This window comes from Camarhynchus parvulus, chromosome 3 (assembly GCF_901933205.1).
Source record: "Camarhynchus parvulus chromosome 3, STF_HiC, whole genome shotgun sequence".
In the NCBI taxonomy this organism is placed as follows: domain Eukaryota; kingdom Metazoa; phylum Chordata; class Aves; order Passeriformes; family Thraupidae; genus Camarhynchus; species Camarhynchus parvulus.
This window is the reverse complement of record NC_044573.1, coordinates 88,106,845-88,132,405: the sequence shown is the minus strand read 5'-3', so window position 1 is coordinate 88,132,405 and position 25,561 is coordinate 88,106,845. Positions and strand designations below refer to the sequence as shown.

Here is a 25,561-nt window from a genome sequence, read left to right as displayed (position 1 = left end):
TTCCAGTTACAGACAATGCTTCCAGTCCCCATTTGCAAGAGCAGTGACACATGTATAGCATGTATGATGAGGTAACTCATGGGTATGAGGTTATGAAATTATGTTCAGCATTCAAATATTAAATTCCAAATCAAAATTACCAGTTTTAGGCGTTCTTTTCTCCTCTTGCCAAAGGAAGAGCTTGATGATCCAGGTTCTGATTCTGGACCTCCAGTTTTACCATTATCATCATCCTCCTCTTCATCTTCATCAAAGCACCACTCTGGAAGCTCTGGTGGTGCTGGTGCATCATCTTCATCCCCATAACGACGAAACAGTTCCTTCAAATAGTCACCTTTATAAATACCTGGAGGTCTGGCCTGAGCAAAAGTAGCCACAGCAGCCTCAATACTGTAAAAAAAAAAAATTACTCTGGATGCTTAATTTACATGTCTTAATCATGTCATGCTTTACCAAACATAAGAATTATTGGGACTGAGAACCAATACAAATTCTGAAGTGGTAATTGCAAAAACATTCCTTATATTTGAAAGTCCATGCTTAGATCAGCCAGGTAGCAGTTGCTCTTGCAGAAGATTCTGTATAACTTTGTGGGCACTGGAAATGTTCTCAAGTAACTGCAGCTGCTTTGACACCTTATTGCAGCTCCTAGTGGTCTGCTGATCACTGTTTTATCACAGATAATTTTTTTTTTATTGGTACAGAGAAGCAATGAGTCACATGCAGGTAAATACCTGAGGACTGCACAAACACAACAGAAGACCAAAGAAACATATCAACAAACTTAATGAAGAAAAATGCAAATGTTTAAATTCAAATATGGTTACATTTTTCTCCAGTAAGAACTGTCTTTCCTCTCATTAGAGGTTTTGCCATCATACTGAGAAAAACCACCCTAATCTTTTAAATTACTTCTCTTTCCAGAAGTTTCTCATAAAAGGACTGTGGTTCAGTAGCATTTTACTATGAACCTAATACTTAATCTTGCTCAAATAAATTGGAAGCTGGACCACAAAAAAATTAGAAATCAAAACTAACAGTCATGCATCTTTACCAGCCAAGGAGAAAACTCTCCAAAACATACAAGACTGAGCACAACACAAGGGTTTTATTGTTGCCATTTTCATAGATCCTATGGAAATGTTTAACTAAAAACATTGGATATAATTCTGTCGTCCATTTATCAAGGTTATGAAGAGCAGTAAGGCTCCAAGAATCAGCATTTTACAATCTTACTATATAGGGGAAAGGAGAAACCACAAAAATAGAGAGATGTCCCTGTTAGGCTTCTTGAGAAGCACGTGTCTTAAAACTGGAACAAAAGCACATACTACACCCTGTTACTTTTTTTTTTCCAGATATTTAATTCGAAATCCTTTTTTCTTTTTGTCTGATCTGTTCAGTATGAAATGGAGCTTGAGAACTTTAAGAGGTTAATTTTGCAGAATAGACAGAAATAATGTCTAAGAACCAGTAAGGTTGATTCACTCCTCTGATCTTTATAAGAGGAGAAAACATGACATTCTCCAGAGTGACACTATCACACAGTATCACTTCAAAAATGACAGTTTAAGAGTCTGAGTTACTTAGAAGGACCTTTCTTCCCCATTCTGTTTTCCAAGACTCCTAATTTCTTTCTCACAAGACATTTTTTACTTGGCTATCTCTCTTAAATTGTTTCACATCTTCAGTAATGAATGCCACTGAAAGGACAAAACAAGCTAAAAGTTATGGAGTCTGAAAAATGCTCAAATTTTTTTCTGATGTTAGAAGAACTCTATAATCTTCTGGAATAGCTGGCAGTGAAAGCCAAAAGAGGTGGCACAGATCTCAAATACAGAACCCTAGCTGAAAAAAAAATAATTTTCCAGGTTCTAGAAACACAGCAGTCTTTGGGAAAAATGAGTTGTTGAAAAGAGAATCAAGTAAGGTTTCTGACCTTACCAGTCAGAAAGCTGAAGAGCTTTCAGGCCTTTGTCTAAACTAACTATAAAATATATCCCACTGTACACAACACTTCTACCTCATACGCTTAAGGAATGAATACAGATGGATTTTTCCATCAGGAAGATCTTATTTCCTCATTAGCAAGAAACAGTGCCTTATTTTAAAGAATGATGCAGCAAATTAGATTTATCTCAATACAATGGTCAGCATTAACCAGCAGCTTGCCAAAATTGTTTCCTTCGCTGTGGACATTTTGTCCTACCAGGGAACATCTGGATGTTCTATTAAAATAATCTGACAGAGATTAACAAACATGACACAGTTAATTACCCAAAGCAAAAGAATAATACATGGCTGTTGAGTTTTAAGGCTTTTCCCACCACGGTTTGAAAACAGATAGGCTGCATAAAAGTAGGAGATCCAAAGAGATTCAAGTGCCTTTCCTCTTCAGAACAAAGGATCAATTCTAAGCCTAATTATTGCATGCCACTTTAAAATTGTTCGGTTAAAAGCATACAATTTTTCTAATTCATAGAAACAACGGGAATCATACTATAAAGCCATTTGTGTCTGTGTCTACTTCCTATACACAGCTGGGATCCTGCAAAGATTCAACCACCCATTACTAAAGGTTTTTCATCTCCATTACTCCAATATCTTTATTCCAGGTTTACTAACAGACAGCAATGACCTAGTTCTTTGCAAACAGCTTGCACATGTATGCTAAGCACAATAACTGTACGTCCAGTCACAAGAAAATCCTGCAACAGGAGCAGAATTTTCTTCACTTAAAGGACTACACATAGGAAATATCAGAATGTTTAACAGGCTTGTCAAGAAACATGACTTTCACAGGACTCTGTCAAGAAGGAAATAGTGTTTTGTGAATACTACAAATCAAAAGCTATGCAAAAGTTATGTCCAACAGGATGGTACAGACATTGTTTGGGTTTGGGGTTCCTTTTAAAACTAATGCTATGTAAAAAAGATAATAACTCTGTATGAAGGAACCAACGTTTTTAAAAGATGGAAAAAATGGATGAGTCTGTATAGAAGCATGCTGTAGACTTTAGCCAAAAAACAAGCTGGAAACAAGGACTTTGTTTGCTCCCAATCCTTCAGAAGTATGTATGCTACTCTGATGTTGCTCTAGTTAATCTCTTCAGATCTCAAAAAAGCCCAAAAACCTACACCCACACCAACACAAAAAAGATGAAAATGTATGGGAAATAATCTTTCAGGAATCTCTGAACTCTACATTCTTACTTAAAATGTGGGACATGTCATGGGAAAGAGACACAATATGATACATACACTGCTAAAGCCCACACATGGCAGGTACAGCTGACTTTTGACCTACCAGACCTGGAATTCTTGATTGCAACAGGCTAAGCTATCAAGGGACGATACAAAAAATGTTAACATGGGCTGTTTACTCAAGATTACTAGGCAGCTATAAAACAAGAAATAGTGAATACATTAGCACAGCTGACAGGACAATGACTGAAACAAACTGAAGAACCCTTTGGCCACATTCCACAGAACCCCAGGAACTAACATACAAAGTTACCTCCAGTCCATCTTCTCGACCAAAAAGGCACAGATCAAAAATCCAGTTCTATTGAAACCATGTGTACAATGGACACCTAGAAAAGACAAGACAAGGGCATCATCACTTACAAGTGGTTTTAACAAACATAGTTAGTATCAAAAGTGTGGGTTTAGATCCTTCCACCTTCATCTGTAACATTAAAAGGTTATCTCCCTTCCCATCACAGCAGTACAGACCACATAAGGCACATAAGCCTGAAAGGCAATTTATTACATTCTTTCTGCAAATAAGCAGCAGCAACGGTATAGGACACTTCATCACAATCAAGAGCACTAACTTAATGTGATTGAAATATGGCTAATACAGATAAGACTCACAGATCTGCTCAAATGCTTGTCAGAAGGCAATATAATCAAATTTATTAATTGAGCTTTTACTGGATTCAACAAGCATGACATTCATTTCATATCATCAGGCAAAAAATCATATTCATATTACCTTACCTCAAAATTGAAAGGGGTGCCAATAGACCATAATTCTATCTCAAATTCACTATAAACATGCTAAGTCAGATTTACTAATTTTGAAAAAATTAATAAGAATGCACAAAAAGAAAACTATACATCAGTACAATCATCTTGAATTACTTATCTTTTTAATGTGAAAAAAGGAATTAAGTCTTCAGCCTCTGTTTTACTGAACTCATCCCTTAATGAAAGGAGGGATACACTGTCAAATGCATTGCATTTTTTTTCTCTCAAGGCAACAGCACCATCTAGTGATAATTAGACCAGCCTGAAAACTTGTGCTATTAAAAATGTCATGAAGGATTCAGACAGAATGTTGCCTCTTCCTCCTATTTAATTTAAAATTACAAATATCATTAAAGTTTCCACTAACATCAAGCGCAATTATTCTTAACATTTTTCAGTGGTTACCATAGAATAATAGAATTGTTTAGGTTGGAAAAGGCTCTTAAGTACATTGAATCCAACCATTAACCCAGCACTGCCAAGTCCACCACTGAGCCATGTCCCTAAGTGCCACACCTACACAGCTTCTAAGTACCTCCAGGGATGGGGACCCAACTACTTCCCTGCGCAGTTTCTTCTTGTGCTTGACAACTTCACCTTTTGGAAAAGAAATTTTTCCTAATGTCCTAAACCTCCCTGTGTAACTTCAGATCATTTCCTCTTGTCCTGTCACTGGTTGCCTGGGGAAAGACACCGATCCCCACCTGGCTACAAGCTCCTTTCAAGCAGTTGTAGTGAGTGATAAGGTCACCCCTGAGTCTCCTTTTCACCAGGCGAAACAATCCCAGATCCCTGAGCCACTCCTAATAAGACTTGTGCTCCAGACCCTTCACCCACTCTGCTGAGCTTCTCTGGACACCCTCCAGAATGTCAATGCCTGAGCACCAGTGCCAAGTACCAGGGGACAATCACTTCCTAATCCTACTGGACACTGGCCTCCTTGGCCACCTGGGCATGCTGATGGCTCATGGTCAGTAGACCAGCACACCCAAGTCTTTCTCTACCAGGCAGCTTTCCAGCTGCTCTTCCCCAGGCCTGCAGCATTAGCCAGGGTGGTTGTGACCCAAAGTACAAGACCTGGAACACAACACCATGAAGCAAGCCAATTAAGCTTTAATTAATTTGCTCATTTCTCTACCACAACTAGTAAAGCAAGGTTGGTAACAATTCACTTGATGCATATTCAAACAAAATGTGAATATCTATCTTTTTTATACACTCCTCTACACTGAGTAGAACTTTTTCAACTGGAGAACCAGAGTACCTACAAAAAGTAGACTGATGAAAAAAAACCAAACCAACTTTAAGTGGGTAAAAGAAAGTAGGTATTAACTGTAACAGGATTGGGTCTTGTGTTTGCCCCACCAAAGTTTCCTTCTTGATAAAGCAAGGTAAAAATTATCATGAATTTTTTGATTCATCATTTCTAACCATTTAAAAATACTAAAAACTGTGTAACTTGCATCAAATAAAATGAATTTTAGCTTTCTTATATAATTTATTCCTAGCAATCATTTCTCCTTTGTTTTCTGCTGAAGCAAAATTTTTGTATGTCACCTCCTTAAAGTTGGCAGGCATAATGCTGTCCTTCATGCTGCAAAAATAGTTTCCTTCCTATATTGCTCTAGATTAATTGAAAATTTTGATCACTTAACATTCATATTTTAGTCTCTTTTCACATCTAATCATGACACTGAGAACAAAATTGCACACAATTGCTACCACTAGTCCTGCAGCTGCTACTGCTGCCAAAAAGGTTAAGTCAATAATTTTATACACATGACAAAGATAAGAAGCATCTCAGCATGAGACCATATGGCTTAGAAGAGAAAGATCACACAGGGTACAGAACTATCACTGCTGTAGACCTCTTTCACTTTTGATAAACATCTTCCACACCAGTCCATCTGATGCCCTGTCAGAAGAAACAAGTGCCCAAAATGACAAACTTCAGCAATTCACAAAAGGGAAATGGAAAATTCCAGCATTTCTCTTTCATTACGAAAGCCTAAACAACATGTTCTTCAGAAGTTTAGTCAACATAGTACTTTCTCTTTGGCTCTTTCTAATTGACTTTTTTCCCCTAAAGAGGTGAAATGCCTAAATGATGAAAAAACATTCCACAATTCATCAAAACCAAAAAGTTAGTGACTCAACACTAAAAATGGCATTTTATAAGTTGAAATATCAACTAAATGGGTCTGCTACTTATAGGATATCACCATGCTATCCATGCACTTTATAAATTGCTGACCATAACCACTATTTCAAGTTCTAAAATATCAGAGCACCAAGTGAAAGAACTGCAAAAGAAGACTGAAAATGAGGAATTACTAAAAGAAAAGCGAATGGCATCAGTCACCAACAATGTCTGGCATAAGTTTTGAAATGCTGTTGGTGAACTGGTTCCACTCACTCCCATTTAGCAGCTCCCATCTTTTAAACCATGTAGCTGTGTTACCATTCAGAGAAGAACACACAGATCTCTGTCCTGGTTTCAACTGAAGCAGATTCTTAATTTTCTTCACAGTGGCTGGTGTGGGGTTGTGTTTTGGATTTGTGCTGAACACAGGGTTGATGATATATTTTTGTTATTGCTGGGCAGCAAAGCCTTTTCTGATTTTCATGCTGCCATGTTGGTGAGGAAGTTAGGGGTGCCTGGGAAGCTGGGAGGAGACACAGCTGGAACAGCTGACCCAAACTGGCCAAAGGGATTCTCCAGACCATAGAACATTCAGTGTATAGAGTGGGAGGAAGAAACAGGAATGGGGGGACATTCAAAGTGATGCCATTTGTCTTCCCAAGTCACTGCTAGGTGTGATGGGGCCCTGCTCTCCTGGGGATGGGAAGCAGAGAATTCATTCCTCACTTTGCTTGTGTGCACGGCTTTTGCTTTCCCTATGGAACTGTCTTTATCTCAACTCGTGAGTTTCCTACCTTTACCCTTCCACTTCTCTCCCCAGTGCCACCAGCGGAAAAGTAAGGGACCAGCTGTGTGGGGCTTGGCTGCTGGCTGGAGTCTTGAACTAAACTGCATTCTGTGTGCAAAAAAGAAGCAAGCAAGCATCTAAAAGAAAACTAGTTGTAAAAATGTGTGACAAAATTAAATCACTCAAGCACTCAAAAAAAGAAAATTCTCAGCAGTATCACATCCTGCAACAGAACAAGAAGCAATGGCTACAAATTGAAATACAATAAATTCTGTTTCAACACGAGAAAAAAACACCTGTATATTGTAAGAACAAACACTGGAAGAGGCTGCCAGAAAAAGTTGTGGAGTTTCCAAGCTTAAAGGCTGGTCAAAAGCCAAATGGGCATAGTCCTGAGGAAGCTGCTTTAGCTAGCCCTGTTCTAAAGAAGGGCAACTGAGTAGCTGATTTCCACAGGTCCCTTCCAATAACTTCAGCTATCCTACCATGTATCTGGATGAATCCTAAACTGCATGAAAGTACCAGCTTAGTTTACCAAGCTCTTAGCAATGATACCTGCACAAACAACTGTTCCATGTACTCATAAGTTGCACAGACACTCAGATTCAAGAAGGCTGCAAAATTACCATCCAAGAAGATAGAGGATGACATCCTCTGGACCCTTCTGACTCTGGAAACTCACCTGCAAAGTAACTTCTTGTCTCTGATAGTTTGCAGATAGAAATGAACATTAATATGATTGACAAAAATCAGAGTAAAATAGTTTTAACTAAAACTAGAAGGGATGCAAAATAAACTCAGAACTTATTTCTCTCTGAATAAAAGTATGCTCAGAACATTCAAATATTGACTGCAAGACTCTATACCACAGAAGAAAAACTTAGCCTAGTATCTACTACCAGTTTTGTGAGACTTGCTAAAGAATCTCTGATAATCCAGTTACCAAATATGACTTCAAGTAAACCAGACCACCAAATACATAACTCGCATTTGTATCAGCAGAAGTTACAAAACCACAGTGCAAGTATCATGTATTTCTAGACAGCTCTTGGGCCTGTGTAATTTTCTGCGTTAAGCCAACAGCTGTTATCAAACTGATGGATGCAGAAACATACTACTTTCTGTAAAAAAAAAAGAAACATATTAGTTTTGCAGTAAAAGCAATCAAATTCATATGTGCTTAAACACTGTACTGAGGAAATTCCTTTGCTCAGACTGCTAAAAATAAGAGACTGCAGTTACAAGCTGATATAATACAAACTTAGAATAAAAACTAATGATGGGCATAAGAAGGATATAAGATATACCTATAAGCTCTGAAGGATTCTTATCACTGAAGTGTTCACATACACGGATAAATGTTTCTGTATTCTCAGGTGTAGGGCACTCACCATGCCTGAAAAACACAAGAACACATGGATTAGGAGACACCTGGGGGAAAGGCAAAAAGAGAAAAAAAAATAATTTCTTCACTGTGATCTTTCAAATTAAAAGCCACTGAAATAATTTAAAAGACCACACAACTTACCCTTTACATTGGAGCTTTATATATTTAATTCCCTCTTTCTCTATATCATTTCTGTCATAGAATCTAGTGGTGTTGGTTAAGTCTACCAGCAAACCCATTTTAACCTAAAAAACAACATAAAAAAACAAAAATAAATTTTTATATGTGGTTCAAATAGCTCTGCATAAATACTAAATATCTAAAACCATAAAAATTAAAAGCAACCGCAATTGTAGGCTACAATTTTAAGTTTAAAAAGCATTAAATATTGCATTTTTTTGTAAAATCTGTATTTTACCACCATTACAGATATCTGTATTTCTTTGTGAAAGCTGGTGTCTAAATTAGCACTAGTCATCAATTGAAAAACTTCAGTTTGCTCCAACCAATGATTCTAAATAAGAAAATTCTGCTAACAGCAGAAAAATCTGTTAAAGAATTACTTTAACATGCTACAAAGACAAACATGATGGAATCAAGTGCTCTTATGCAAAGCAGAGCAATAATAAACACTGGCACAGTGAAAGTACCATAAGAAACATTAACTACTGAGACTTACACATAAGAACACTCCCAGAAAAAATAACTCATTTTAATTTACCTATTAGAGTGCAAAACAATGCAAAAGAATGAACACATTTTCAAGTTTAAAAATAAATCAAATTCATTAAATTCTTAAAAACATCTTATTTAAAGCTAAAATGCAGAACAACTTCAGATATTCAAACATGCTGTCAGCAGCTAAGGTGGCAGTGTCAACCACCCAGATGTTAGGGCCTTCCTGAATCCAGGATGCCTTGCCCACTCTACCCTAATGTGTTACCTTGTGCATCAATTTATTTTTTTAGTGTTTGTTTTTACAGCTGGAAAATGGGTCTTTTATGGAGCCTTGTAGAAGTTACTATGTTTTTAAAAAGGATGGAAAGCAGAAACTCCACTGGGTGGCACAAAACACACAGCATATCAAAGTATATCCTACTGATCCTTCCAATGTGCAAAAACAGCTCACTAACACACCCGAGCAAAGAAAGTGTCTCTGGTTTCCTGTCTTGTAAGTGCAAGCAATTGCTTTTGGACACAAAACTCAGTGTCATGCTTTCAGGTAGCACCAACAGACTGGCAATAACTTAGCAGTGCAGTTGGAAGAATTACAAAGTTAAAACGCCATTTCCACACAATTCAGAAAAGGTAAAATCCAATTATAACTAGAATACAGCTCAAGAAACAGCTATTTCACATGAATATGTTGTTTAGTAGACTCCTAAAGGAAAATTTCCAATAATCTACAGATAGGTCTCCAAGATATTCAAACTTCTGATGATATATGCTTGTAATACTTATATAATTTCATATTACTTTTATTTAATAAATACTAAAAAGCATCATGATATTTATGTCAACAGCATTAAAACTTCTAAAGTAATATCCAGATCAGTTCTGAATTTCTCATTGTCAACTTTGTATATTGTATTCAGAATACTTTATTTACTCTTATTACTGTGTTTTGCAGAAATATAAACCACCTCACAAGGGGGTCCACCTGAAAACAATGTTATACCACCTGAAACTTCAAATATAAAGTGTCAATTGAGTTGCTAAGCATGGAGACTGACAGCATCCTAAACAGTGATTAACTCTTCAATTAATTCAACAATTACTTTCCTCCTCTCCATTCCCTACAGCATTTTGCAAATGTCTCCAAGAGTACTTAATTCACGCCTGTAGGACTTCTCACTTGCTATTCTTTTGCCATTATTGCATATAATTTCAATCATATACAAGTGAAGCTCATGCAAAGTGACGCTGTTCCTCACACACTTCATGGAGCAGTACAGCAAACAGGCATCGAGTGTAATTTATCCAAAGCTAGAAAAGCATTTCTGGCATATAGAGTATATAAGACCTGAAAGCAGTTTTCCTGCTTTACAGGAAGCCCAATCATGTGCATTTTCATTCAATGGGATTGACTGCACACAACACATTACAATTTGGAGAACGCAAAGCATAAGAAAACGATAAAGAAATTTTTAAAGAACAGGGAGGTTATACAATATATCAAAGTATACAGCTATGATTTTCAAAAAATTCATGCCAAAAAAAACACCAGTACCACTGGAACAAAATAAAAGCCTTCCCCTCACTTCCTCACATTCCAGATATCCCCAGCTATTAATACCTTATGCATGCTCTCTTCTGCTGCTGTGCAATAAAATGGGCTTTGCTAGGTTCCCCTGTATGACCCTAGAAGCTTCTCCTTAGACACTGGAGATAGAAAACACCCTCCCCAAGGAGAGACCATACTACAATACATTGAATTCACTTCAGTCTCAGGATTTTTTTCTTGAATTTCTTATTAGAGAAAAATAGTTTAGATCAGTGATTGAATGTATCTATGAAAACAATAATATGGCTGAAAATTGGTGAGTAGTTTTCCTAATAGGAATTCTGTAACTTGAGCATACTAATTACCCAAACATTCTTTTGAGTTAACTAATGTCTTAGCACTTTGTGACAGAAATAAATCTACCTGTATAAAGCATAAACTGTATACTAACCTACCTACTCAAGAAATTTAAAAAGAAAAATTATTCATGCTGTCACCAATTGTTCCTGCAATTTGTTTAAGAGAACATTAAGATACTATGCCACTATTGGCAATCACAAGAAAAATGGGGCTGGCATGGCTAATCAAATCAGTTTCTAACATTCAGATTTTCAACAACCAGCTCCCTGAGAAAAGGAATCCCACAGGAAGCTTGTTACAGACAGTTCCACCCAGACAGATGTTGTCTTAAATGCTAAACCGGTACCTTCAAAGATCTGTGGTAACATCAACATCTCTCTATTACAGAAATCCAGATGTAAAAGTTTCAGCTGAAGTCTTTTATTGGGGAGCTAAATTATATGAACTTAAGTAATAACCAGTTTTCAGAAATAATTATTCTGCAAAATATTAGCAGTAAAAAATATACTACAATAAAATTACAAGCACCATGCACAGTGAGCTACTTTCACCTTGGGTGGGAAACCTCACCCTTACGGGCTCCTCAATTTCACATTTATTTCATTGCTGGCTTGTTGGTAAATTGCTAATCTACAAATGGTAAGTAACCACTACTTAACTTGGCAAATAAAAAAGAAATATATATTTTCAAATAGCAAACACCCATCAACAATGCCAGGGTCCAATACAATATAACAGATTTGACGAGAATAGAGAGTTTGAGAGAAATTCTATGTTCAGCTTGTTAATCAAAATTACCAAAATATAAGTGGGGATCCTCATGCTACTAATTTTACTATCAAATTCTAATCATCTGATGTCACTCAAGACATGAATTTGTAGCATTACAACAGAACTTACAGATATGACTACTGGAAAGGCTAGAGTCTCACCATGATTTTTTTTTGTGGCAAATCACTAAGGAGGCAAGCATTTAGAAATTCTGAGGCTGTGAAATTCTCTGTAACTCCAGAATTTTAAATACACGGAATTTTAAATTACTTTAAAACATTGATAACATTGGTTTGGGGAAAATTCCAGGTATACCTATCAAATCCAGAGTCAAAAATAACATAATACATAAAAGAGGAACTCAAGCAGAATTTAGATGCACATGCCAGAGACTGAAATATTACAGTTTATGGTTTAAACGTTTTTATTAAGGATTTTTGTCCATTAAAACTGTATCATGAAGCTACACCAATAAGAGCTGCATCACCAAAGCCCACCCTGAGTGGGCGGGCCCCCTGGCTGAGGCCCTGGACTGTAAGCTGATCTGAGATAAGGTAAAAGTGACACTATTCTCAGGTCCAGGCTGGGGGAGAAGAATACTTCCACAGGAGAATTAAGGGCAGCTGCTTCGGGGTGGAGCCATAGCCCCAGGCTTATCTGCTGCCAGGTCTGCACAGACTCTCCCCCAACCCAGGGAGGAGGAGAGGTTTGGGCGTTTAGCCTCCGGGGAGAAGCAGTGAACACCCTACACAGACTAGCTGTGGGGACCCCCAGGAACACCACATCTCCAGGACATTCATGTGAGGGACAGCAGAGGGGGTGTCGTGGTCCATCAAAGGCCCCCTGAATAACCCCAGACCCTGCACCAGAGCACTGCTTGTAATGCAAAATGATGCAACTGACACAGAGCCTTGCTGCAAAATGATGCAACTGACACAGAGCCTTGCAAGGGACAGTGACAACCTTCCCCTGCTCAGGGGAGGCACCTGGGCATTCCCACCTGACCCAAATATATATTAATCCACTGGATTCTATACTTTGTGGTGAAGGACCCTCCCCACCAAGACAACCAGATGGAGGGGAGCAGCAAGGTGTCATTGGGACCCATGGTTTCTATTTAATCTGTCCCTATCACTCTTTCTGTGGCCCACACACCTCTTTTTTCTATTTCTTTCTCTTTGTTTCTTTTACTGTTAAATAAACTATATCCATTTTTTGGTATCAATATTTAACCTCGCTTGGTTTTAATCTCCTTTTAAGAAATACTTTGAACGTCAGGATTCTTACCATTTTATTCACAGAGAGCTCTGTTTGATCCTCTGTGATTAGAGTGGATCATAAAAGCACAGATGCAAGAACTCTAACAAGAAAAATCCTACCAATTCAAGCACTGCGAACAGGCACAGATGCTTCACTGATCATACTTTCTTATCGCATTACTGCACAGCTACTTCTACCACTGCTACACTGAGTAGTTCACCACCTACTTTGTGGGAACTCTGCACATCACTCCGGATGTGAGGAGTCCCCCGAGACCACGTCGAGAGCCGAAACCCCGTCAGGGGGCTCGGAGATCTTGGCATGATGCCCGGAACACTTGGTGGCTGGATATCGATCCTGCAAATGAATTGCCAGTTTGGTATGAGGGCTGGAAGGTGTCACAGGTTTAAAGGGTGTTTTTATAAGGTGTACACAGGGTGAAAATATAAGTTTTAAAAATTTTTGTATAAAGGTAATGGGGACAAGATGGAGGGAACAGGGCGTGTCTCATCCTTCTTCCTTCTTCTTCTTGTTCTCCATCTTCTGCTGTGATGTGGGCACTCAGGGATTGGTTTAGGGAAGGGGTGCACTGTCCAACATGGGTGATTGGTATTGGGAGGTAAAGGTAAACATGATATACGTAATTTGTGGTATAAGAGACGGAGCAGCCTTGGGGGCGGGCAGAGAGCGTCGTGGCTGCCTTGCTGGTCAGACCTCTGTCTGCCAGGAAGAAAATTTTGTAGATAAGACTTAATAAACAACCTGAAGACTGAACAGCAAAGAGTCCAGTCTCATTCTTCAGAGCCTGGGGTCGCTCCCTGGACCACCCAACTCACCTCAGGGGCAGAGAACAAGCAGCCGACCCCGAGACTACTTCATACCTATGCCTAAATAAGATTAATAAAATCAGGATTCCCATCTTTTAGTCACCTAATTCTTCTGTTGTTTCAGGTCTGATACTGTTAAACAAATTCGGAATTAATTTAACCCCAATTAACAGCAAAAAATAATGAAAAGGCCCACAGAAAAAACACCACTTGCATGATTCATCTCATAGGCTCAATCAAAACAAACGGCACTAAACTTCAATAGAAAGTTTAATAACCCATTCAATTAATTAGGTGGTAGATCTTTCTTTGCCTAGCATGCTCAAAATCCCATTTTGCATATGGGGAAATGCACCGGACTGGCCACAACACTAGAGAGCCTACATGAAAGGCTGGAAAGGTCCTGTTCCCACCTCTATTGTCACAGTTGTGCTACAGTGCAGAACATGCAAACTGAAGCACACAGATAGAAATGGGCAAAACAGAGGATGAAGAAGGGAGCCAGAACCACAAGCCTGTAGTGGTGGATGCTACAATGTTTAATAAGGCAACTGCAGAGTCCTGTCACAGCAGCCCCGGGCAGCGCTGCGGGCAGGGGAAGGAGTGGCTTGAGAGATGCTGTGGCAGAAAGGGCCACAGGGTACTGGTTGACAGCTAGCTCAGTATCAGCCTACACTCTGCTGCCCAAATGGCCAAGAAGGCCAGTGGCACCTGGCCTGTATCAGCAATAGCGTGGCCAGCAGGACCAGGGCAGTGATCATCTCCCTGCACTCAACACTGGTGAGGCCACACCTCGAATGCTGTGTTCAGTACTGGCCCCCTCACTTTAGAACAGACACTGAGGTGCTGGAGGGTGAACAGAGAAGAGCAACAAGGCTCACGAAGGAACAGCTGAGGGACCTGGGTTTGTTTAGTCTTGAGAATTCTAACCTGTAAGAAAACACTTTTGGAAATCTATTAATTGCAGAGGAGACCTGGAAACGTAAACAAACAAAAAAATTTCTGTACAGCTGTTCCAAACAAAGCCATCGACAACTTTTTCCTTAGATCTGAAAAGCAACACTTAAGTAAATATTAATAATGAGAGCAATGTTTCAATTATTAGAAAATGTAACCTTACCTTCAGACTCTTTAAGTAGTTGGATAACATACTCGGGTGAAAACGATTTTCTTCAGCAACCTGTTCATCATATCTTGGTCCTAACATTGTCTTCAAAGGTAAAAACTTCCCTATGAAAGATAATAAAATTTTGCAGTATTTTATGTATATGTACAGTTACAACTTAGCATTTCAAACCAACATGGTGAGCAGTTTTAGACATTCACCTTCAATAATAAATAATTGCAGAAATAGTACTGTCAACAGTAAATTGGAATATTTTTTAGTTATGAGTTCTCAGAATTCATCAGTAAGTTTAAAAGTTTAAATGAAATACAGGTCAGTTCATCTAAAACAGAGTAATTAAACATTTTTAGCTAACTTTTAGTGTGATTTAAGTTGGGAGGGCTCCAGCACAATAGAATACAGAAAATTTAAACCCAATACAGTTGAAAACATGCAAACAGCATTTTAAAATAACAGTTTGTCATCCAATCACATAAACATCACATAACATCAGTTCTGATTACCTGCAAATATAACATACAGTAAGGATCCCTGCAAAAAAAATTTAGCAACACTGTATAGCCTCAAATAAGCATCTATCTTTCCATGAAATAGACATTAGAAACCACAGAAAGATGTGGAAATTACAAAGCTCAGGTTAGATGCTAGTGAGCAACATGAGAAACAGCCTCATTTTTCCTCTGAGACCGTTCCAAAATTTACAGCTAAAAGGAGAGTTATTCTGTCATACAATCAACACCCATGTTAAATGGTAATAAATTGCAGTCACTTCAACTTACATGACTGCTAGAAAAATTTCACTTATTGCCCTTTGCCTTTTCATCCCAAGTTACACACCCTCCATCCAGCCTGGTATGGCTGTTGGGTTGGATACCCCCCCTCCATTTCCCCATTCTATCTAATTTTCTTGCTTCTTTGTACTCCTTGTCACCTTCAACACTATCATTCAGCCTTTATCAGCCCTTCCACTTTAACTTGCAATACTCCTCTATACAGACTGGTTATGAGAATTCTAAATTTACATGATCTAAACACAAAAATCTATCATCACTATAATTTTTGCAAAACAACATCATCCTTGACAGTTTTTGCCTTTGTCACTTGTCACACCATACAAATGTATCTACTCATTGATTATGGAACATGAAGAATCTAACTAAACTTTCTTAACTGATGCACTCAAGAATAGGAGCTGCACTGACAAAAGAGTCAATGGCTACAAAAGAAAACCACCATCCTTTACAAGATGCTGGGAAAAAAAGAGTGGGAAAAGACAAAGTAGTCTAGTCAGCATCCCCTGCAGCTTTTGAATACCTACAGACAGCTGTGGAAGTGATGAATATTTCATATAGAGCCAGTTACTATGACTTTCAAAGCTGAAATACAGATGTTTGGAAGTATTTAGGTGCTCAGCTTCTATGAATTCCAGTTTCTTCTTCTCTACCTGGGAAATCTGCAATTTGGTTTTTGTACAGATGCTTGAAAAAACTTCTTCCCCATGTGGATACAAGCCTCTCATTAAGCATCATCAAGCTACTGAAAATCTAAGCTTTAATTCTAAAAAGATTTCTAAACTTTTTGAGTAATATGGATAAGTATAAAGGAAGCAGTAGCTACTGTCTCCTCTACAGTTTTGCCTTACCTCTTGTGCTAAAGAAATGATGCAGTAACACCTGATTACGACTCAAGCCTCCATGCATAAGCTTTTGAAGATTAAAAAATCATTTGCTGAATTAGGTGATCCAACAGTAACAAAGTGATACTTTACATGAACATCAAAGCACCCCAAGTCATTCAAGTACCTCAACTACATTATGACACTAATTGGAACTCCTCAATAGAACTTCCAAATTAACTTCAAAATGTTACTGGAACTCTGACAAAAGATTATTACCTACTTCCACAATTATGTTCAAATTTTTCAAATAGGTCTGGAAAGTGGCTACTAAAAACCATTTTCCAAATTAGTTACCTGTCTAACAGATGGTATTTCTTTAGGCTGAAAAACAGGTAAAAATTCTAAAAATAAGAGCCTAGTATATCAGAGCACGGACATCAAACAGATATATCTGAGGGAAATCAAAGGGAACAATGTTAAGACATCACATTTTCTCCACGTACATGCTCTAACTTTGTCACATTTTTTTATCTTCAAATCTAAATTCTAGAGCATACCAGTGAAAAAATACTCTTAATTTAGCATGATTTTCTGTGACATGAAGCTATCAACTCAAAACATGATGTACATGATTATGTATGACCATGGTATGTCTAGATTGAGCATTGATTAGGAAGGCTAGACTGGGTAAAGTCTGAGGTTAAGGGAATAAAATTAAATGGTAAAATCCACAATTTGGAAAAAAACAATACCTCTACAAAGTAACAGTTTTCTGATTCAAGAGAACTATGCTGGGTCAAAGCACCCATTTCACCTAGTATGTCATCACCAACACAGGCCAATAACAGACAACTAGGAAAGAAAGTAAAACAATGACAATCCATCATCCAGATTATTCTCCCCAACTACAACACGCTATAGCTCAGAAACTTCCTGAACCAGAAGCATTACTCTTATTTAAGGTGCTTTCTCATATGCAATATCCCACAGTTCTCCATGCTACGTGTGTGTCTAGAACAGGATTTACTAATATGCATCACTTGAAGTAAGCTGGAAAACACTGCTGAGACACTTCTCGTGCCTTTTCTTCCATATCTTGCTAGCACTTGTCATGGCAAAATTGGCAAGAGAATGGGTTTGCAGTGCTCATGAAAAGCAGGTACCTGCTAAGATGGTGCTGCCAAGGCAGTAAGGCTGAAGCAACCTGATCACTTCAGATCTAAGCATTCAGAGAAAGCTCTTTTCATCAAAATGACTGAAGTTCTACGGCAATGCAACAAACATGAAAATGTGCAATTCTGAGGATAAACCCAGAGAGTGGTAGAAAACTACCAATATTTAAAGATGTGAACAGGAAAATAATGGGAGACATAGATGAATTCACGTTGTCCAGGACAAAGAGCCCTGTTAACCTGAATGAACCCAATCTCACCAACAGCAGGGTTTCAGGCCTCATTAGTACTTGTCTTGAGGTCATCTAGAAATTCTAGATGCCACAAGCATGAGACAAGAGCATCACAATCAAACACAATGAATATGAGTCCACAGAAGCCATACAAAACTTGCTTAGCAACACTATTACTAATACACTATCAGATGGAAATAAAGTTGCATACAGGTGCTTAGGAATCTGATTTAAACACTAAAACTAGAATGTAATGTGTCTGGGAGATAGTACCAACATCAATTAAACCCTAAAAATCATCTCCCATAAAACTGCTAAATGTCTTTGAATGTAAAACAGCAAAAAAGGGAAGAAGATCAATGGCATACCATTACTTTTGGTAAGTTATTCACACTAAAAAACTAGAAATCAGGTGAACAAGGACACATCCTGATAAAGCACACAAAGAAATGAGCCAAGCACTTGCATTTTTTTTTACTGTGCATTAACTTCCTGTGCATGGTTGCATGGAACAGAAAAGAATTACCTTGCAGTTCCTGAATAAACAAACATACAAGCAGTGATGGCACAGCAGATGACACACTGATGACCCTCATTCCTGCTTACTCTAGGTTGCTGTTTCTGAGAAACCATAGCTCAAAAGACAGACAAACAAAAGCCACAACTAACAGAGATCAAGAACTTGCTGAGAAGAAAAACACAGAATAAAGAATCATTAGTCTGTGTTTGTCGTGGTCAAGGGCTTAGGCTATCAAATCTCTCTCATTAGATACAAAGTAATGCTTATGGCCACGATCAGGAGAACGAGATAATGGACATGAGCAATCCAACAATACTGTTATTTAAAGGAGCCAGGTCCAGAGAAGTATAAGGAAACTGACAGAAACCAATAACCGACAAAATTAATGACTGATGTTAAATACTGACAAATGCCAAATAATGCATATTGATGATTACTGAGGATTAAACCAACTGAGATGTCTCACCAGGTTCTAAATATAGTCACAATTGTCTTCCATTCCACAACCAGCTGCCATCCAAAAATGTAAGATGATGTGGAAATGTGGGACAGAAAACACAGGAGTTGCAACCATTAAGTAAATCATGGCAGTGTCAGTTTAAATAACACACTGAGTAGCATGTGTTGTGTTTTGAAAACATGCCTTTACATCATCACAGAGAAGGATATGAAAGGAGTGAAAACTAGGAAATATTGGAGGAAAAAAAATAACTGGAGGCTGGAACTGCTTGCGTTATAAAGAAAAGAACTTGAGAAAACTGAAAAGACGGATGTTTGTTTACTTTATCTACCACCAGGCAGCAGAGGAAACACCTGAAGTCAGTATGATAGATACCACACAATCAAAAATGTGTGTCTAGATGATACTGAATTCACTGCCACTATATGCCATAAGACTAGATACTGAGTAACAACCAAGACAGCGCGTTATGGGCAAGAATATGCCAGCAGACAGCAACCATAGACAAACCCTGGAACACAAATGTAACACTGGAGTGTTACACTTTAACTCATTTTCCAGCTAAAGAACTCAGGAGCACATTGGTGACTGGAAGGGCGCTGTCAGTCAGCAGAATGACAAATTGACACTGATAAGACTTCAGAGCATTCAGGAAAAAGAGAATAAAACATGGAAGAGGCTGCACAGAGAACTGGTATCATCACAACATTGGTCAGGGTGGAGGGGATCACAGAGGGTCATCTGGTCCAACCTCCCTGCTCAAAAAGAGTCATCCAACAGCACATTGCACAGGACTGCATCCAGATGGCTCTTGAGTATCTCCAGGAAGGGAGACTCAACAATCTCTCAGGGCAATCTGTTCCAGTTCAGTCATCTGCACAGTAAAGAAGCTCCTCCTCATATTCAGGTAAATTTCTTTTCCATAAGCTTCTGCCCATTGCCTCTTGTCCTACTGCCCGGCACCACTGAGAAGAGCCTGGTTCCATCTTCCTGACACCCTCCCTTTATATATTTATACACATTAATGAGATCCCCTCTCAGTCACCTCTTCTCGAGGCTGAACAAGCTGAGTTCTCTTAGTTTTTCCTCCTAAGAAAAATGATCCAAGCCTCTCATCAACTTAGTAGCTGCAGTACAGCACATTCTGCATGCCTGGCTGTCACATCTCTCATCAGATGTGACAGACAGGAAAAGTTTCAGCCCGAAACTGAAGCAGTGTGAAGCGAGAGCCCAGCACTGCGGCTCCGGGGGGGCAGGAGAGGGCCCGCACCGAGTCCGTGTCAGACGGGGCACAGGCCGAAGGCAGAGCAGCCCGGCGCTGAAGGCAAAGCGCTGCTGCGGGCCGGGCTTTAAGGAGAACAGCCACCCAGCGGGAATCAATCCGGGACAAACACCGGCCTGGAGCTCGGGGTGGAACACTGCACAGCCGTAGCCCCGGGACAAAGAGCTCCGGCCAGGACGGAGGGACAGAGTGCGAGAGGCCGCGGCGGCCCCCGGCGGTGAGGAGGAGCGGGACGGGCGGGCAGCGGAGCGCCGCAGGGGAAGGGGCCGCGCCCGCTGCCGCCCCACGGCCGGGCAGGGCCGGACTGGGCCGGGCGCTCACCTGCCACGGGCTGTCCCCTCCTGGGGCAGTGGAGCCAGCGCGGCGGGATCTTGTTGTAGGACATGGCGGGGCCCGGGCGGCCCCGGGGGGGAGGGAGGGAAGCGGGGAGGGGGCGCGGGCTGCGGGCGGCCCCGGGGCGCTCAGCGGCCCCTCGCCCGCGGCGCCTCCATTCAGACCCGGCTCCGCCTCGGCCGCCGCCGCACACGGAGCGCCGGGAGCCGCTTCCGCTTCCGGGGCTCCGGGACCGGGGGTGGTGCCCCGCCGGGAAGAGGGCAGCGTAACCTGGGGCTCCTCAGCCTGGAGAGCGGGGTCGGCTTGGAGGGGAGGCGGTCACCGACTGCTACAGGCTCCTCCTCTTCGTGCAGAGAGGGGCACGAAGCTGGAGCGCAAGTTCTGTAAGAAGCGCCTGACGGAGCTGGGGGTTTTTAGCATGGAGAAAATGAGGCTCAGGGGGAGCCTTATCGCTCTCTATAACTGGCTGAGGGAGGGCTGCAGCCAGCTGGGATTCGGCCTTTTCTCTCAGGCAACCAGCTGTAGAGCAAGAGAACAGTCATAAGCTGCACCTGGGGAGGTTTAGGCTGGACATGAGAAGGAATTTCTTCACAAGGATGATTAGGTATTGGAATGGGCTGCCCAGGGAGGTGGTGTTTAACGAAAGACTGGACGTGGCACTTGGTGCCATGGTGTTTGGTCATAGGTTGGACTCGATCTCAGAGGGCTTTTACAGCCCAATTGATTCGGTGATTCTGAGTGAGCACCTTCGAGCCACTACAGGAAAGTGACAGGACCTCAGCTGGAAGCAGCTGGGGGCATCATTTGTCCAGGCACAGGAGCAGTCAGCAAAGTCTGCTGCAGAGTTTACACAGGTCTCAAGGAAGCCTGAGCAGGTGCTTCAAAGACAATGTAATCCATGACTATTGAAGTAGCAGGCTGCATCAGGTTTGGGAAACGGCCTGAGCTGAAAACAGCTGAAGGCTTGGACAGACATAATTCCTCAGCTTTTACTTTTTGCCAGATGTTCCCTTATAGTTCCCTTATAGCAGAAGTGGATATGGTAGTAGGTGGATCCTTCTAGCAGCGCAGCTTGCTCTAATCAGGAGGTAACAGGCTTGCTAGTGTGGCAGAGATACGTCTGTCCTGGGCCTTCTGTTTCTTTTGTGAAAAAACACACCCAGAAAGATGGCATTGTCCTGGTTCAGGACAAAATTAGGGGAAATCTCCAAAAGGGAGTTCCCCCCCCCCCCCCACCGGGTTCGGGAAGGAATTCCTCGGAGGAGCAAAGTGGAAAACAAAACCTATTTATTGACAAATAACAAAAGAACACTCCCCAACACAAGAAAAGAAAAGAAAAACCAGTTCAGTGTTGTGGAGGGTGCCAAGCTTCTCTTGCAGGCTCCAGAGATCCCGCCGGACGTCGGACGTCCCAGGTCAGGTCCAGAGCCGGTCCAGTATCTTCAGGGGAGGGTAAGAAAGAGAGGACGAAAGAAAAGGGGAAAAAAAGGGAAAAAAACAGCGCAGAAAGCAGCAAAGGGAAAAAGAAAGCAGCTATCAGCTAGGGCTAAGGCAGTAGCAAGCAAGCGAAGCAGCAAGCAAGAAGCAAGCCGGCCAGCCAGCCAAGCAGCTCAAAGCCAGCAAGCCAAAAAAACCAAAAAAAAAAAAAAAAGCAAAGTGCACCCAGTCCCCCCTCCCTCCTCCCTCCCCGCCCCGCCGCGGCAAGACGGCCGGGGGGGGGGAAGAGAGAGAGAGAGAGAGAGAGAGAGAGAGAGGAAAAAAAAACACAGCTGCCAGACACAATACACGATATTGGGATAAAAGCGGTCATCCCACGACAGGCATGCAGAGAGAAACAAAAACTTTGTTTCCATACAGAATGCCAGTGAAAATTCACCGTGGGTTTTAAGAGGTCTGTTACATGGACTCAGTTGAAGAATTGTAGCCCTGAAGTGTTTGTTGATGTGAAAGGAATATTTAAGGTGTGGCCTGGTTTAATTCCTGTAGCAACTAAACTCACACAGCCACTTACTCTCTCCTGCCTGTAGCAGGATGGGGGAGAGAATCAGAAGGGTGAAAGTGAGAAAGATCAGGGGTTGAAATAAATATAATGAAAAATAAAGAATTTGTTTACTATTTTGCACTGGTAGGCATGTGTTTAGCCATTTCCAGAAAGACGGGCTTCATAATTCGCAATGGTGACTTGGGAAGAAAAACTCCATAACTCCAAATGTCCCCTCTTTCTCCCATTTTTTATTGCTGAGAACATTACATGATCTGGGATATCCCTTTGGTCAGTTGGGGTCAGCTGTACCAGCTGTTCCAGCTTTGTGCCCTGACAAATTCCTGTGCACCCCCAGCCTGCCCACTGTCAGGGCAGCATGAGAAGCAGAAAAGGTTTTGATGCTGTCCAGACCTATTCAGCATTAGGTAAAGCATCCCAATGTTTCCAATACTGTTTTGTTCACAAATGCAAAATGCACCACCCTACAAGCTACCACTATGAAAATTAACCAGAGATACCTGAAAGATAGGCTGGAAATAAATCCCCATAGACTGATGTTTATACAGCAGGTATTTGTTTATTGCAGCACTAGTAGTGAGCGGGATATCTCCACCTAACTCACCCACCCTTGCCTGTGCTGTGGTATATTTATACAGTAAGTGTTGCTTAGTATCTCTATGTCACTACAACATCATCACATATGTGCCAGAACTAATTTACATAGTATGATCTCATGGTTATTAGATCATTCTTTCGTGCTGTGCTTGCATCTCCCCAATTTGGGGGTTGTCAGGGGTCTTTGATGAAGGTCTCCTTTGCATCTGAATGTTTAAACTTTGTCTTCAGAGAATGCACAGTTATGGTGTTTCTTGGTCTGTTGGGTCATAAACATCCTAAATCCTTTGTCTTGTGGTTAATTGGCTTTGCACTTGCCACTTTTTCATTAGCACTATAGTTATCCATCTCTACAGCTATCCACCTGGCAAGTTTTTTCTTCTCTTTTTGTCCATTCAAAATTAAGCAACTAACTAACCACATACTAGCTATTACATTGTATAAAAAGCTATGATTCAGGTTATATAGATATATAAAAAGTCATGATTTAGGTTATACTGATATCAGGTTATATAAATATATCAGGTTGCATTGATATATAAGAAGTCATGATTTAACTTATACTGATATCTTATAACTCACGTTATATAAACACCTTGTAACTGATCTAAGTTACACAGGCATCATCAGCCAAAACCAGTACAGATGGCTTCAGTGAAGCATTAGGAAACAACACCAATAGCTTATTTTTGTACCTAAATTTCCAGTTACTTATATTTCAGTACTGTTCTGTCTTCACTTTCTGTTTTGCCATGAGCCAGGTGTGCTGCCTTTGCAAGTCAGTAGGTGCCACAGCTTGCAGAACTAACAGAGTTGTGTGTACAGATATAATAGGAAGCCCTTAGGTTCTGTGAATACATTAAAACAATGAAAATAATTTCATCCATCTAGAATTTATTACAAATTTCATTACACATTTTCCTCCTGCATTTTTAACTGGATTTTATTAGACATATTTTCTTCCCTAGAACATCCTCTCAGAGTAATTGAGGTATTCAGTTAGGTAGTTTGCATAACTGAGTCATTAGGTTCTTATACTATGTTAGAAGTTTCTAAATTTTGTCTTCTAAGGCTTTTATCATCATCAGATACTAATCTTCTCATCCTAGCTAAAATTGAAGGTGTTGCTACAGAAAAAGACTCATCATATTATTTTCCCTAACTGCTAAATGCACTTCCATTATAATGTTACTTTATGCTGTTTGAAATAATTCCCTTTACAGAACAAACAAGCAACAAGTCAGACACTAGGTGGTGCCGAAGACTGGCCGGAAAAGAAAGCGAACCAAGTGCAAGGCATGCTCAGAAAGAGTGAGAAGCAAAGAGCAACAGCAAGATACTCAGTATCTGTTTCAGTAAATTGAGAGCAACCTGCAGTAATGACAGCTGTGTGGCAAAATTAGGAACTAAACCATTTGGAGAGGGGAAGATTAGTACAAAAAGATATCATGAATGAGCAGTAATCTCATTACCTAGATTTATGATGCTGATATGCTTTTGAACAAGTGTAAGAGCTGCAGATCAGAAATATCATGTTTTATATATATAATACATAGTTGAAATGGGAGGGTATATTTCATTTAGCAATGCACAGGGCAAGCAATTGTTTACAGCTGATGTTTTGTGTTATATCCATATATATGGACTTTGCCACATTAGACACTTTGAAACTATTTATGCAGTCATCTGGTGATGTTTGCATGTGACATCAAACACTCTTTGTGAACAGGTGTGTCCTGCTTGCCTTTATACTAACAGTTAATCTGATTCTTCTGGCACACCAGCAGAGGAATCCAAGTCCCTCATGTCTTCCTGTGATGTTCCAAAGCTGACATGGCTGTGTCTGAACAAGAACTGTGAGGGTGGCCATAGTGGTCATTTCAAGGATTGCTTTGAGAAAACAATTGCAAAGTGTTAATAGTCAGTTATATAACATTCCTCTTTACTGTATGTCAATTTTCTTTTGTCTTAGAGGTACTTAGATGCTTGTACCTGGTTTCTGCTCGCCAGTTTTAATCCTTTTCATAACAGAGCAGACACTACAATAATAAAGTCATTTTCCCAGATTGCAGCTCGTCCTCTGTGCCATGGGTATCACTGCTTTGGTTTCAGCTCAGCCATGTTGGTTTAGGTAGTAGGGAGCTGAGGTTTTGTTCTTCCTTGACTTTAAACCATTAAAAGAACACCACACAGGAACCACACGGACACATTTTAACTCTTTTTCCTAATTACATACTGAACATTTTCCCAAATTGTTGCTGATGAATAATTTCACACTTTTAATGTCATAAATTATGTGGCAATTTATAATATTAATGTAAGTTACCTGTTCACAGAAAATGAATAAATTAGGTACTTCTCCTGACAGAAGATCACATGGTGTTGCCCTCTTCTATAGTGATACAGGTCAATGACCCTATTACTCCT

General features: G+C 40.1%; 1 protein-coding gene across 1 annotated transcript in view; it reads right to left on the bottom strand.

Moving 5' to 3' along the window:
* RNGTT (RNA guanylyltransferase and 5'-phosphatase) overlaps window positions 1-20,751 on the bottom strand; it is a 171,048-nt gene extending 150,297 nt beyond the window's left edge. The window contains exons 1-6 of the mRNA XM_030946306.1: window positions 20,524-20,751; window positions 14,912-15,021; window positions 8,491-8,594; window positions 8,270-8,358; window positions 3,518-3,593; window positions 141-390 (exon numbers count right to left, since the gene is read on the bottom strand). Of these exons, the coding sequence (XP_030802166.1) occupies window positions 141-390; window positions 3,518-3,593; window positions 8,270-8,358; window positions 8,491-8,594; window positions 14,912-15,021; window positions 20,524-20,587 (693 nt within the window). The 5' untranslated portion in view covers window positions 20,588-20,751. The remainder of the gene's footprint in view (window positions 1-140; window positions 391-3,517; window positions 3,594-8,269; window positions 8,359-8,490; window positions 8,595-14,911; window positions 15,022-20,523) is intronic.
* Window positions 20,752-25,561: the final 4,810 nt, after the last annotated feature.